Here is a 16,295-nt window from a genome sequence, read left to right on the forward strand (position 1 = left end):
ACATATGTGGACATGAAATTTTATTGATGTTTGCACCATAATACTTTATTCTGTGTGACTGGAACCTGTTGTACACAAACATGGACAAATATACTGCTTCATGTTCTTAGTAAACAATTCGATTGTTATATTTATTGATTCTTCCTAATCCCAAAATAGCTGGTAGAAATCTGAATAAAAGACAAACCAAAACCATGGAATATAAAATCACTTCATCTGTATGTGATAATGTGTACACAGAACATTTAGACAAACACTTTTTACCAACTGTACAGAAGCAATAATGACTGTGACAGCAAACTAGTCAATATAAAATAAATATACCTTTATATACAGTCAGTCTTTTTCAGGGTGATTCAACATTGACCTGTAAATGAAACACATGGATTCAATAAATCACAGGATTTTACATATTTCATACTGGATACAATTATAAAAATAAGTATTTTTGTTTGGCTGTATGGTTCCATTAACACAAAGATTGCTTTGCACAAAAGTTTCTTTGAGGTGGAAGTTTTAAGAACCTTACAAATTTCTTTGTGGAACCAAAAATGTTTCTTCTGTGGCATCACGGTGCAGATTTGAAATTTACCTAATGTTTTAATTGATTACATATTTTACAGAAATATGTTATTTATTATTTAAATTAACAAAACCTGCATTATTGAGAACATAATCATACATAACAACTTTTGGTTTTGTTTATAGATATCTGTTGTTTTATTAAAGCTGACTTTTAATTTACTTCACATTAGATTAAGCTAAAGTCCATTAGCTACACAGGGTGCAGAAATATAGGATATGATATATAATTGCCTATTTGTGTTATACAATTATAATCTATAACAATAGTATTTTAATAAAGTTAATCAATAAATTAGTCGATATAAAAAATAGCCGTTAGTGGAAGCCCTACTTGGGAACAACTCTGTGACCATTCTTGACTGGCCCAGCCAGAGCCCTGACCTTAACCCAATTGAGCATCTCTGTAGAGACCTGAAAACGGCTGTCCACCAACATTCACCATTCAACCTGAGGGAACTGGAAAGGATCTGCAAGGAAGAATGGCAGAGGATCCCCAAATCCAGGTGTGAACTTGTTGCATCATTCTCAAGAAGACTCATGGCTGTACTAGCTCAAAATAAGGGTGCTTCTACTCAATACTGAGCAAAGGGTCTGGGTAACACTTTATTTCGATAGTCCACTTTTGACATTTTACTAATTATAAGTAACTTTGCAACTACTTATCAACTACCAATCTTTAGAGAATTAGTAGACTGTCTGCTTAATATCTACTTACACTTTATTGTGATGATATCTCAACAGACATTTAACTGACTATAAGTATCTTTTCAGGTGCATGTCAACTTATTCCACTAACCCTAACCTCTTCCCTAACCCCAACCCTTACACTCTACTAATACTCTAATGACAGTTAGTTGACGTATAGTTGCAAATTATTGAAAGGTAGTTGGCATGTAGTTGCAAAGTTATTTATAGTTAGTAAAATGTCTAAAGTGGACTATCAAAATAAAGTGTAACCAGGGTCTGAATACTTATGACCAAGTGATATTTCAGGTTTCTTTTTTAATAAATTTAAAAACATTTCTACATGTGTGTTTTTTTCTGTCAAGATGGGGTGCTGAGTGTACATTAATGAGACATATAATGAATTTTTTTATTTTAGCAAATGGCTGCAATGAAACAAAGAGTAAAAAATTTAAAGGGGTCTGAATAGTTTATGTACCCACTGTATATAAGCATTTCAAATTTATATTTTATATGTAAATGTTTATTGTTAATTACAGTAATTAAAAAACAAGATATTAAGCATACGTAATTTATCTTTGCCAGAGGTGGAAAGTAATGAATTACATTTACTAGGGAGAAGACGATAAACGTGGCACTCATCTTATTATATGTTCATATAAACGAGCAGCAGAGTTTTGAATGTATTGTAATCTCTTGATATTTTTTGCAGAAAGGCCATAGAGTAGTGAGTTACAATAATCTAGTTGGGATGTGACAAAGGCATGTATTATTGTTTCAGAATCCTGCTGACTAAGTGAGGGTTGAATGTGAGATATATTACGTAGGTGAAAAAGAGCTGTCTTGACCACTTTACTAATGTTCATTTAATGAAAGAGTAGAATCAATAAGAACAACAAGATTGCGAACAGTCATAGAAGGTATTATTAAGTCACCATCCAAATATATCTGCTGACCAGAGAACCTAGAGACAACTGATTTAGAGCCAATCAGTATAATTTCCGTTTTATCAGAGTTAAATTTAAGGAAATTTCCTGCAAGCCAATGCTTGAGTTCCTTGATGCAGGTTGTTAATGCAGGTGGTGGAAACACTGAGGTGGGAGGTATGCTGAAATAAATCTGAATGTCATCAGCATAGCAGTGAAAGTTAAACCCATATTGTTTGATAATTTGTCCAATTGGAAACATGTAAATAGTGAAGAGAAGAGGGCCCCGAAACAAAGCCTTGAGGTACACCAGAACAGATAGATCTGGTGGATGACTTGTGCTTCTGCTATACAACAAATTGTTGCCTTCCTGATAGGTAAGAGGAAAACCAGTCAAAGGCTGTGCCAGTAATCCCAATTGCTGTAAACCACGACAGCAGTATCTCGTAATTTACAGTGTCAAATGCTTAGCTGAGGTCTAATAGAAGGAGAGTGCTGAGAGAACCAGTGTCGGAAGCTATGAGGAGATTGTTTCAGTACTGTGCAGTGTCCGAAAGCCAGACTGAAAGGGCTCATTAAGGTTATGTGCTGTCAGATGGCTCCAACTGAGAAGCAACAACTTTTTCCAGTATTTTAGATAGAAAAGAAAGGTTTGAAATGGGCCTGTAGCTACTTAGAGAAAGAGACCATGTTTTTTTTAAAACAGGGGTGACAGCAGCAATCTTAAGCTTAGATGGAACAAAACCAGAGGACAGTGATTTATTTATGAAATGAGTGATAGGTTGTGATAGAGCAGTCAGGCAATGTTTTAGTAAAGAGGTAGGTGCAGGGTCAAGGGGACTAGTGGAAGAATTAGATAGCCTGATTATCTCATCAACCACTGTAGGGATAGTAGGGTCAAAGCTAGAGAGGCTGTGTGTAAGACATGAAAAGAGTGGTTCATTAGAGGTAACAGCCGGAAAGGGTTGATAGGTTTGAAGTGTTTTCCTCTGAAAAAAGTTCAGGAAAGCATCACAGATTTGATCGGAATCTTCTAGAGACTGTGTAGGTGGCTGAGTTAATTTTTAATTTTTTAATCGTAGCAAATAAAGTTCTTGGCCTGTTTTTGGCCTTATTAAATAATGTTGAGAAATGGGAAGATTGAGCCACATTAAGAGCTTCCCTGTACGGCTGAATGTGTTCAGTTTATGCCTGAGAGTGAACAGCAAGGCCAGTTTTCTTATAAAGCCTTTCTTACCAACGGCCCATGGTTTTCATAGCCCTAAGGTCAGCATTCGACCAAGGAGAAATGTGAGAGGATGGAACATATCTAGGTTTTAAAGGGGCATACTGATTCAAAATACTCAAAATACTTTCATCATAGACATTATGAATTTCCTCAGCACTAGAGTGGTTGGAACAGGAAGAAAGGTGGGAGTTATTGATAGAAATAGAAAATGACAGATGATCAATCATCTTCCAGGCACGATAATGAATCAAAGATTTCACAACAGACTTTGGAATTAAAATATTACAGGAAAATTTCAGGGCAGTAATATCAATACCAGTAGAGCATACTAAATCCAATGTGGCCACGAACATGAGTTGGAAAATCTATATATTGCTGCAAATAAAAACCTGACAGACAGACATGAATTCATAAGCATAAACAGTATCACCATCAACATGAATATTGAAATCCCCAAGCAATAACTTGCTTACAAAGCTTTAGATTGAGATGAAGCAATTGTGAGCAATTCACACAGATCTGATAAAAACTGAGTGTTCATCCTAGGAGGCCGGTAAACCAGTATTATAAGCAGAGTAAAGTGGCCAGTGATTTTAAAAGTCAAATATTCAAATTATGTTACATCATGGAAAGAGGAAAGTTCAATATGAAGACTCTGGCAATGGATTACCGCCAGGCCCCCACCCCTGCCCCTAATCCTGGGTTTACTCAAAATACTGAAACCAGGAGGTGAGAGCAAATTGAGTTTAACAAAGTCATTTGATGTTTGCCATGTTTCTGTGAGCAACAACATATCATAGTTATTATCAGAGATGAGGTCTCGGTGAAATGTTCCTTTACCAGTCAAAGAGCGAGTATTAAGTAGGGCAAAATTACAACATTGCTGCACACTTTTATTAACCCTCGTGTGGTGTTCATATTTTTGTTACTTAGACAATGTTTGTGGGTCTAGTGGACCCACGGCATTATTCGTATCCTAAAACAATGCAGTCATACAAATTTATGTATAACTGTTTACAGATGTTTACTTTAGCCTTATTGCAAGTAATATAGACAGAATTTATGGTTAATATTTGTCATTTACCACTAGTAGAGGACTATTTATAGATTAAAGTGCTATTCGTTTTTGTGATATATGAAATAAGAGAAGAAAATTCTATTCTCTCCCAGATATTGGGGAAAAACATGTTTATCTTAAATAAGTATTAATCACTTTTTCATCTCAACATTTTACCATGTAGCTGTGTTGCATATGCATTTCTTGCATTTTATAGACATATACTGTGTCGTCCTGTCCATCTTATGTCCACACACACTGCAGTAAAATGTGTTGCTATTGGCTACAACCTAAAATGATAAAAATGCTTGGATATAAATTTTTTCTTTCTCTATTTCTACTTCTCTATTTACTTTCTCTCTCTCACGCACTCATACACACACACACACACACACACACACACACACACACACACACACACACACACACACACACACACACACACACACACACACACACACACACACCATAGGTTTTGTGGTAAACCCATGGTTTTACAAATGGTAATCAATACACCAATTTACCATGATTACTACACTTTTACTATAATACAAGCATGGTTATTTTTTGTAAGGGAGATAATGGTAAAATGTAGAATGGTTCCTGTTAGACAGAAGGTAAAGTGTTTGGGACAGTGGGGCCAGATGAGTGTTCATGCTTGATATATAACATGTTGTATCCTTGTGCTGTTACAGCAAGTGCAGAAGGACAAAACTCTGACATGCATCCATCACATATGTACAGACATATATACAAACACACTCATGCACTCACAGGAGTCCCAGATAGAAGAAAAATAGAGTAAAGTTACATAGCACATTCAATTTTTTCACTCTTATTAACCCCGGGTCCAGTGGACCCGAACACCACATATGTAATATAAATGCGTAGGGGGGTGAACAGTGTACAGTAATGATAAATTTGTTTATTTTTATGTTCTTTATAGAAAATGAGCCAAGGCCAATGAATCTGAGGTTGAAACAATAATTAATTGCATAATTTTTCTTTTAGTAAACATTAAAAACGGGTCCCACAGACCCGAACACCACACAAGGGTTAAGCACAGAGTCATTTCTAGATTTTTCAAACGGCCTTAAAGCGGATAAGCAAGCTCCGCGATGTGTGAGTAATGAATATTACTCATTAAATGCAAATTCCATATATTTTTTTGGAGCGTCTCCAGATGCTATACACCAAATACGACTGCTTTACACCAGATGCTTACACCACCAAAGAAAATGATGCAATAGAGTGTATTTGAATAATTATGAGCCAAGGAGACAGAGAAAATAAAGAAAAGAGGAACAAATTTTTAGTTTTGAAAATAACGAGGAATTTTAAACTGATGGTGGTGCTCAAGGGTTTGAGATAGAGACAAATTTGCTTTGGGAACAGTTTAGACGATCTTATACTGTATATGTGTGTGAAATTTTCACAATAACAAAAAAAGAGCCACAGCCCTTCAAGAGCCCTTCAGGGATTGACCCATAATTACAAAAGATACAAACATTCAGTGATGCTCAGGAAAGCAAAATCATCAAACATTATGGGGTGATTTCCCGGACAGGAATTAGACTAGTCCTAAACTAAAATATATCTAAGAGCCGTCCAAACTGAAAACAACTTGTACTAACAACTTAAAGGACAAGTTCTGTATTTTACACTTAAAGCCCTGTTTTCAGATTGTTTATGATGAAATAAAACGGTTTTGACTGAAATTTGGACATATGCTGCTGGCCGAGAATTTTCGTTTATGTGGTATCACCCCCCCCACCCTCACAATGGCTGCATAGGTTTACAAAGACGTGAAACTCACGGAGTGGTCAGGGGTGTTCACTCAAAAATCGCTGCAAAAGATGCTTTCCAACAGGTTTTATCGTAATTTTTGTCCAACTTCATTGACTTTTATTAGATGTGCTGTGAGGTACGATATTACTCCGCCGCCAGAAACGGAAATGAAGTTGTTTGTATTCTTGCAATTGGCAAAGGTGGATTATCACCACCAACTGGGCTGAAGTGTCTATTATTCATTAGTGTTGTCACGATACCAAAATTATTGGTTCGATACCGATACTATGTCAATGGTTTCGATTCCGATACTTTTTCGATACTTTTTCTGAAAAGGGAGAAACACTCTCAAATCTCATTGCTGTGCTTTATATTAAAAACGGGACAACATTCTAATCATATAACACACTAATAAATGAACATATGAACAGCAGATATATTAAACATTTAAGCAAAATATAAAATATATCAAAATTTAAAAAATAAATTAGAGCAATGGCATTCAAGGTAAAAAAAGAATAATTTTAGCAGCATTATCTTAGTTTTTCTCTAGTGAGCATTAGCATAGTAGAAAAAGATAAACAAGTACTTAAACAAATGCATTGCTTTTTGTTTGTTAATGTTAATACATTTATATGATAAACAGATTATAGTGTAAATGTGAAAATATACCTCACTGAACGACATGAGGGTTAATAAATGACGTGTTTTTGTGAACTTAAAGCACAACAGTATCTGGGTTCATTTACTTTTTACCACAGTAAAAGTATTTTCTTGTCAGCTAAAATGCTGTCTAATTTCCTAAGTCTGATAACTGAGAGGCGATTGTATTAACTTGGATCATTACAGGCAAAACGTGACAACACGCATATCAACAACAATTTGGTAAGCCTAGAATTAATACTTTGGGATGATTATCAATCTCTCGTCGGCGTGTCGGTCCTTCAGTGCTTTGCTAGCGCCGTTAGCACGCGGCTCTGTAGCAACGCATATTTGGCTTACTTCACTTGTGTCCTTCGGGTTCGCATGTTTATTTGACTCGCATCCGAAAAAACCTCCACATAGCAATGCTGCTTGGCTTTCTTGTACTGTTAAACCAGAGCGAACGAGATGAGTAGAGGAGACGGAGCACTGTATTCACGTGCACTGTGTGTGTGGCGCCGTTTAAAAGAAAAAGAGAGAGAGCGAGAATGCGCAGCTGGTGTTTGCAGAGTTACATAAAAAACTCGCAGCTCGTCTCGGAGTATCGATTCCGTGGGACACGAGTATTGGAATCGTTTTAAAATTTCAGTATCAATTTGTATCGAAATATCGATAATTTTGACAACACTATTATTCATCTCTCAACGGAAGAATTTACGGGTGTGAGGCGTTTGGAAAAATAGGTCCACAAGTTTACAACGAATGCTAAAACACCTGTTGGAATGCGTCTTTTGCAGAGATTTTTGTGTGAGGATATCAGTGAACACCCCTGACCACTCGGTGAGTTTCACGTCTTTGTAAATGAAAGTTTAATGCATTTTAAAAAGGATTGTGTTCAGTGTTCCATTGTGAGGGTGGGGGGAAACCGAAAATTATTGTGCCAGCAGCATATGTCCAAATTTCCTAGTTAAACTAAGGCCAAGTCCTGGCTTAAGGTAATCCCTGTCTGGGAAACCACCCCTAAAGGTATAGTGGAAGATTCTCCTGAATTTTAGAAAAGAACCACCCTCTCTGCCTTTTTAAAAAAATGCAATTGCTCAACACTGCGCGGTTCGTGACTTGTGCCAGGGCATTGCTAATCATAGCTTACATCAACTTTTACCAGCAGTGATTTTAAATGGATTTCTCCAAATAGCATGCCAAACTTTATGTGTCGAGTAGAAACTAAGCGACTAAGGCATCAGTGCGAAGCCCAACCTGTGTGAAATATTCTCCCAAAAACACTCTGGTCTTGTTTCTTTCTTCAAAGGCCTTTCTTATCTTGTCATACAATTCGTAAACACTTTTTCTCTTGCGACCCTTAGACATTTTGAAAAAAACACATTGAGAACGCGAGCTTCAGTGAATGGCTGAAGCCGTAGGCCACCACCTCAAAGTGCGCATGTGCAGAAAGCGACCTAGGGACGAGCACGTACGACGGCCTTACATAAACATATCACCAGAATGATTGACAACTAGGATGACCAATAGTCTTGTTAATCCACCCGGAAAAAGAAAATCCTCCGCTATACCTTTAAAAGCTGATCAGTGTGAAATGTCATAATTCAGAATTGTAACGTAAATAACTTTATGTAAATAGTTTTAAAATGACTTTATACTTGCCTGTGTTCTGTTGTTTCACCTTCTCTTTATAAGGGCGTTGTGTCCAGGACAGTTTAAAATCAGAGATGTATAATGACAGAGCAGACTCCAGCTAAAATTCATCAATACACACATTAATTTATTCACATTTAACACACTTACAGTATCACATCTCTCTTTTTATAACACATTAATTTATTTGTATTTAAAGACCCTCTCAATTTTTTCTAACCTGAGAGAGGATTTTGTCGCTCAGAGCCGCTGCATCAACACTGGAGAGAAATTTCAGTCTCAAAATGTTTTTTTTTAAAACACCTAAAACACAGCAAACACAAACTCAACAATCATATACATATTCAAGCACAACTTTACAAGAGAGCAAAACAAACAAATGAAAAGCAGACCATTTATGGAAAATCTCATAAAAAAAAACTTCCATCTAACTGTAGAGAATTATGTATCAGAAATTACGTTTTCCATAGACCTCCATCTCACACACAGTGACATGACCAGGTCCAGGTATGATCACATTCACATAACGTCCCTCCATTCCATCACACGCATAACTGACGGTACTGGTACTGACAGTAAGACCAGATATTACAGCACATCTAGGCAAAGAGAAAATCAATCAATCTCTGGAAGTCTTTAAGTAAATCAATATGTATGCATTAAGGTACGATAAGCTGTGCTGTATCGTAAATAGGTATTGTTACTTATTCAGGATACAGCACTTGCCTCGAGTACCTTTTTGCTTTTAAAAATGGTTACCACACAATATTAAAGTAGAAAAATATATTAGTGCAACTTTCATGAAGTTAAATGAATAAAAGCATTCCTTCTGCCAGAAAAAAATAGTCCCTGACAGTGAACAACAACGTTCCAAACCGTTCTCAAACTGACCCGTGTGGTTGTTAAGGGCGCAGTGATACATGGAACTGTTGGGTGAAGCGGTCATAGCCGTGTTTTATTAAGCGGATTTAAAAGAGGAACTATATTGTATGGCGGAACAGCACTTTTGGGAGTACTTCGACTCGGCGCAGTAACACCCTCCCTCTCCCTTTATGAGAGGGAGAAGGGGAGCGGATTTTTCAGGCGAGTTAAAGTACTCCCAAAAGTGCTGTTCCGCCATACAATATAGTTCCTCTTTTAAATCCGCTTAGAAAAGCGCTACGTTTTATTTTGTACCACCAAACTTGGTCGTATAACTACTCGTCTTAAATAGGAAAAACATTGATGTGTTTGGTCACTTCTAAATTTATCTCTGATTGGTACAATTGAATGAATGGGGCTAAGCTAAATGCTATCGAAGTGTGGCAGCGCGCTCCAGCGCTTAGGTGCACGCACACAGATGATAGAGGGATGTATCAACTCTTCTTAGTTAAGTTAATAACATATTTTAATATTGAAAATGAGTAGATTATTCCTTTAATGGTCCAGGAGAAATCCGCAGAGATGTGGGTGCCCAGAAATTTAAAGGTAATGACAATTTCCACCCTATCTCCATTTATAAGGAGGGGGGTGTAGTCCTGTCTGTACTTCCTGAAATCCAATATTAGTTCTTTGGTTTTGCAGATATTCAAGTTCAGGTTGTTTTCTGAGCACCAGCGTGCCAAAACCCTCACTTCTGCCCTGTACGCCGTTTCGTCCTCATTGAGAATACATCCCACTACTGTGGAGTCATCTGCGTATTTTATAATGTGGTTGGTAGATTGAGTTGTAGAACAGTTGTAAGTGTACAGTTCATACAACAGTGGGCTCAAAACGCAGCCTTGAGGAGATCCAGTGCTGAGTGTGAGTATGGAAGAGTAATGTGGACCGAGTCTCACAGTTTGTGGGCGACTCGTTAAAAAGTTTTTAATCCAATTACAGGTGGGTAGGGGGATCTGTAACTCTATCAGTTTACTGTACAAAATGTCTGGTATAATTGTGTTAAAAGCTGAGCTATAGTCCACGAAGAGCATCCTCACGTAACTATTTTTGTTTTCCAGGTGGCTCAGCGCTGTATTAAGTGTAAGGGCAATGGCATCCTCCGTGGACCTGTTTGCTCGGTAGGCAAACTGGTAAGGGTCGAAGGAGGGGGGGGAGGCAGTCCCTGATATGCTGGGAGACCGATCGATCCAGACACTTCATGATTACAGAGCAATCGGTCTATAGTCATTCGGGGTGTCTATAACAGATTTTTTAGGAATGGGAATGATGGTAGAAGCCTTTAGACATGTGGGAACGGTGGCATGTGTCAATGAGAGATTGAAAAGTTTAGTGAGGATTCCTGCCAGCTGGTCTGCACATGCTTTAACTACTGCTCCTGGTATGCCAAATAACTTGATTCTTCTTGTTACTAATATGCATGGACAACACACTTCTCATTTTCAAGGCCCTGCTTGCTGCCTGTCCTAGTGTTGTAGACAAGACCACCTAAACCGAAACCAAGACATGACCAAGAGCAAGACAGGCTGAGACCGAGACAAGACTTTAAAGGGTCGAGACCAAGTCAAGACCAAGACAGGCCGAGACCAAGTCAAGACCAAGACCAGTGTAAGTCACTGCATTAAAATGTGGAATATGCATATGATTAGGCACTTCTTCTGTGTGTGTGTGTGTGTGTGTGCGTGCGTGCGTGCGTGCGTGCGTGCGTGCGTGTGTGTGTGTGTGTGTGTGTGTGTGTGTGTGTGTGTGTGCGCCATCAGAGAAGTTGATAAAAGAATCAAAGGCATTGCAGATATGTTTGAATTTATATGTGTCTATAAGCAAATAAAAGTGAACAAACACTAAAGAGCTGAAATCAACTTAACCATTTATTCTGAACTGTCTTTCCATGGCTTGCCATCCACTAAACACAATGCAAGTGTTTTTAGTAATAAAATTAGAAAACTGTCATTGGGAGAAACTTAAAACAATGCTTAAACAATGCCAATATCATATGCCAAACCTGAATAAACTGCATAAAATTAATGATAAAAAATACATTTGTCATCAGTTTTGGTCTTGACCGGTCTTGAAATAAAATTCAGAGTCCTCTTTGTCTGAGACCGAGACGAGACCGAGTAAAAATGCGGTCGATTCCAAGACGAGACCAAGACCTTTAAAAAGTGTTCTTGATACCGGTCTCGAGAACTACAACACCAAATCAGAAAAAAGTTGGGACACTGTAGAAATTGTGAGTAAAAAAGGAATGGAATAATTTACAAATCTTATAAACTTATATTTTATTTACAATAGAATATAAATAACATCAAATGTAGAAAGTGAGACATTTTGAAATGTCATGCCAAATATTGGCTCATTTTGGATTTCATGAGAGCTACACATTCCAAAAAAATTTGGGACAGGTAGCAATAAGAGGCCAGAAAAGTTAAATGTACATATAAGGAACAGCTGGAGGAGGACCAATGTTTAGGAATAGGAATGTTGTCCCATTCTTGTCTAAAACAGGCTTCTAGTTGCTCAACTGTCTTAGGTCTTCTTTGTCGCATCTTAAAATCCAAAAATTTTCTGTGGGTGACAGATCTGGACTGCAGGCTGGCCATTTCAGTACCCGGATCCTTCTTCTACGCAGCCATGATGTTGTAATTGATGCAGTATGTGGTCTGGCATTGTCATGTTGGAAAATGCAAGGTCTTCCCTGAAAGACAACGTCTGAATGGGAGCATAATGTTGCTCTTAAACTTGGATAAACCTTTCAGCATTGATGGTGCCTTTCCAGATGTGTAAGCTGCCCATGCCACACGCACTCATGCCACCCCAAACCATCAGAGATGCAGGTTTCTGAAATGAGCGCTAATAAAAACTTTTCTTTTCTTTTGTCCGGATAAAATGGCGTCCCAGTTTTCCAAAAAGAACTTCAAATTTTGATTCATCTGTCCACAGAACAGTTTTTCACTTTGCCAAAGTCCAATTTAAATGAGCCTTGGCCCAGAGAAAATGCCTGCGCTTCTGGGTCATGTTTAGATATGGCTTCTTGTTTGACCTATAGAGTTTTAGCCAGCAACTGCAAATGGCACAGTGGATTGTGTTCACCAATAATGTTTTCTGGAAGTATTCCAGAGCCCATGTTATGATTTCCATTACAGTAGCATTCCTGTACAGTATGTGATGCAGTGCCGTCGAAGGGCCCGAAGATCACGGGCATCCAGTATGGTTTTCCAGGCTTGACCATTACCATTAGTAGATTTAAGAAATTATATGTATAAAAAAAATTACAATTATATAAAGCAGATCAAATGTAGTTTTTTTTCTTTTAGTCATTACATGTAAGATGAATTTGGGTCTTTGTGTTGTGTGTAAAACAAATGATATGTAAAAAGGATTGGCGTAATAAGCATAAGATTCAGCCAATACCTTTTCGGTCAATCTTTTCTTTTTAATATTGTTTACATGGTAATTTAATGTTTGTGTTTATGTTTGCTTGTAAATTGTCTTTTTTTCTTTTCTTTTTTTTTAAATTGACCGAAATAAACTAACTAACTAACTAACTTACGCACAGATATTGTTCTAGATTCTCTGAATCTTTGGATGATATTATGCACTGTAGATGATGATAACTTCAAACTCTTTGTAATTTTGTTCTGAGAAACTGTGAAAACTCGTTCTCGCCGCAGCATTGGGGAATTGGTGATTCCCTGCCCATCTTGACTTCTGACAGACACTGCCACTCTGGCAGGCTTTTTTATACCCAATCATGTTGCCAATTGACCTAATAAGTTGCAAATTAGTCCTTAAGCAGTTCCTTATATGTACATTTACATTTTCTGGCCTCTTATTGCCAGAGGTGGAGGGGAGGGGAGGAGTTAGCTATCCTCCATTTGTTTGAAAACAGTTCAAACATCAACAAAAAGTGACTTCTCACAGATTCGCTTAGATCGCCTTTAAGCTAATCAGGCCACAGTTTAATTGCAACATGCATTGCTAGCACAGCTTACTGATAAGACATTACAATAAACTAAAACACTCAGGGGAAAATAAACACATAGGTGCGGTTTCCCAGGCAGGGATTAGACTAAAATAAATCTAAGAGCTGTCCAAGCTCCAAACAACCTGCACAGACATATCTTAAAATACATCAGTGCCCTGTTATTGCCTCAAAATGTACACAAGTAATGTTTTTAGTAAGGCATGTTTTTTAAAACTAGTTATATTTCCTAATTAAACTAAGGTCTAGTCTTGGCTTAAGCTAATTCCTGTCCGGGAAACCACCCCATAATGTTATAATCGTACTTACAGGTTGTGGTTTACGTTGTTTCAAATAAAGTGGGTACTGAACCATCTTTCATTGCCAAACGTTTAGTAAATACCTCCGTGAAAAAGTCATTTTAAACACTGATTCTTCATAACACAAACTTGCCTTCACAGCTGAAAACACTGCATCTTCTTGATATGATGTTTACACACTAACTAGCTGAAGTGTCTGTGGGCAGGTCAGAGTTTTTGTTTCTCCCGGGCAAGACTGTAGGCGGAGATTATTATGCAAAGTGTTCGTATCTACGTAGATAGAGACAGGCTGGAGATTCAAACTATATGACGACTTGTTTCAGTGATTCAGAGTCAACTCCCTACTTTAGAAGCCAATAACTGTATTAATCGTGCACTTTTTGGTTTAACTACTTTGCACATTGTTTATATTGATGGACAGTTACATGACACACTGCAATACAGGTAATTTTCGATTTTGGATTTGCGTGGCTCTTTAAAGTGCCCCTTCTGGCGTCCGATCATTTTAGGAAACTGGCAGAGGTTCTGACATGCTCATACATTTGGTCTTTTTTCAGTTGCTTTAAAACATAATAATGGCAAAAGTCTCATAACACTGCATTCAGAACAAACTGGGCTACAAAATTAAATGAGCTACATGTATGTACATGTTTGTGTTTTTGAGAGAATAATGTTTATGCGTGGTTTTTAAAAAAAGCAAATATTTTAAGTCACTTGATTTAAGTCCACAACCCATACTAAGCATGTTTTAACAATACTTTTCAAGTTATTAAAACCTGTTGCTAAGGATTTAAGTGTGCAGACGTCTTCATTTTCATTTACTACTTTATTGTCTGGCACCTTATTGATCGTGAGTGCAGTGTTACTCTTCAAACAAGACTTTTCTAAACAGAATCTAGTAGTCTAGAGTTTTTTCTTTAAAATGATGTGAAAATCATCCTGCCTTCTCATTCACATAAAACTATATATTGATTTAGAAAGTGTAAGACACAGGGGCCATATGCGAGAAGGATTGATTGACAGCTGAGGAAACAAAGACTAGCATAATGAGCTGCATAATGAGCCTTTGGGCAGGAATGTGAGAGAGAACTACAGTAAAGAATGTAAGGACAAAATAAATGTATACATGTTTGTTTGAGGTTTATTAAGAAGTTAACAATATAATCAAAATAGAAATGAAGGTCAGTAGGACATTTTCAGTTTATTTGGAAACAAACTCTATTCAAAAACTTAACTTGTATAAGAAACTGATAAACAACAGAGCTGTAAACTTCATGTGGCTCATGTTACCATATAACTTTATGTCCAAAAAGTGTGAATATGTTTTTCCACTTCATAGTTTTGTACTGATGAGATGGATGCAGACCTTTAAGAGAGTTATAAACAGCTGTTAGCATAAATTGTCCACAGAAATACCACATAAGCTTACATACATAACTGATGGGTAAATATCACTGATAGCCATGGGTGGACTTACCATTGGGCTTGATTGGACTTGAGCCCAGGGGCCCCGGCCAATAGGGGCCACCGTGCTTGCTTGCGTTCGTTTGATTTGTTCAGTCGTTTTCATTTTTTATTTTACAGCCTATTGGTTGGTGCGGAATTGTTTGGTGCTGTATTTAATTCGTTAATATATATATAAATATATATATATGTCAGTCATCTTGGTGCTGAATATGATGCGTTTACTGCTTTTGAAACCCATAGATGCTAGTAGCACAGCGCCAGTAGCTAGCCTACCTGCATTTTCAAATAGTACACCTTTGTACCTAAATATAATGGGTAAAAATGTACCTATATCTGTACCTAAATGGTAAACATTAGGACCCATTTAAAGGGTACCGTCCCAGTGACAGCTTTTGTACCTTTTGTTCTGAGAGTGTGGGGCCCAAAATTTATTCAAGCCCAGGGGCCTCCACCCTGGTAAGTCCTGGCCTGCTGATAGCACTAGATTCAAATAAACTATCATGTACATAAACTAAATTAAGAACATCTCAGATAAACATCTGCAGTGATTAGTTTTATAAAAAGCTGTTTTCATATGCCCATAGACTGATCATCTAGCTTCTGTTTTTAACAATGTTTTAATGCATTTCTATAAGCGCGTATGAACTTTAAAAACACATCGCATATGGCGTCTATGTGCGCGATTACTCGCGTCTTCGTGTAAACAACACGGCCCTCATAAAAAATGGTGTCACATGTAAACCCTTCTGAAAAAAACAGCATACCAGCAAGACCAGCATATGTTGTGTTTTGGTGCTGGTTTGCTAGTGAACACCAGCTAAACCAGCATCAAACCAGCATCAGCATCAGCACCAGCATTAGCACCAGCTAAACCAGCACCAAACCAGCATTAGCACCAGCTAAACCAGCATTAGCACCAGCATAATTCCCATGCTGGTCCATGCTGGTCTGATGCTGTTTTTTCAGCAGGGAAGTGCAATGTATGGATTTGCGTTGCATGTAAACAATATATGGAATCATATTACATCACACTTAAAAGATCATGCAGTGCATCCTTACTGAAAGT

The 16,295-nt window shown here is 37.5% G+C and overlaps 1 protein-coding gene across 1 annotated transcript in view; it reads right to left on the reverse strand.

Moving 5' to 3' along the window:
- Nucleotides 1-346: 346 nt before the first annotated feature.
- The window catches only part of LOC135743656 (uncharacterized), a 40,127-nt gene continuing 24,178 nt past the window's right edge, over nucleotides 347-16,295 (reverse strand). The window contains exons 6-9 of the mRNA XM_065261427.2: nucleotides 9,023-9,162; nucleotides 8,784-8,866; nucleotides 8,592-8,663; nucleotides 347-367 (exon numbers count right to left, since the gene is read on the reverse strand). Of these exons, the coding sequence (XP_065117499.2) occupies nucleotides 347-367; nucleotides 8,592-8,663; nucleotides 8,784-8,866; nucleotides 9,023-9,162 (316 nt within the window). The remainder of the gene's footprint in view (nucleotides 368-8,591; nucleotides 8,664-8,783; nucleotides 8,867-9,022; nucleotides 9,163-16,295) is intronic.

This window comes from Paramisgurnus dabryanus, chromosome 2, assembly GCF_030506205.2.
Source record: "Paramisgurnus dabryanus chromosome 2, PD_genome_1.1, whole genome shotgun sequence".
Classification (NCBI taxonomy): Eukaryota; Metazoa; Chordata; class Actinopteri; order Cypriniformes; family Cobitidae; genus Paramisgurnus; species Paramisgurnus dabryanus.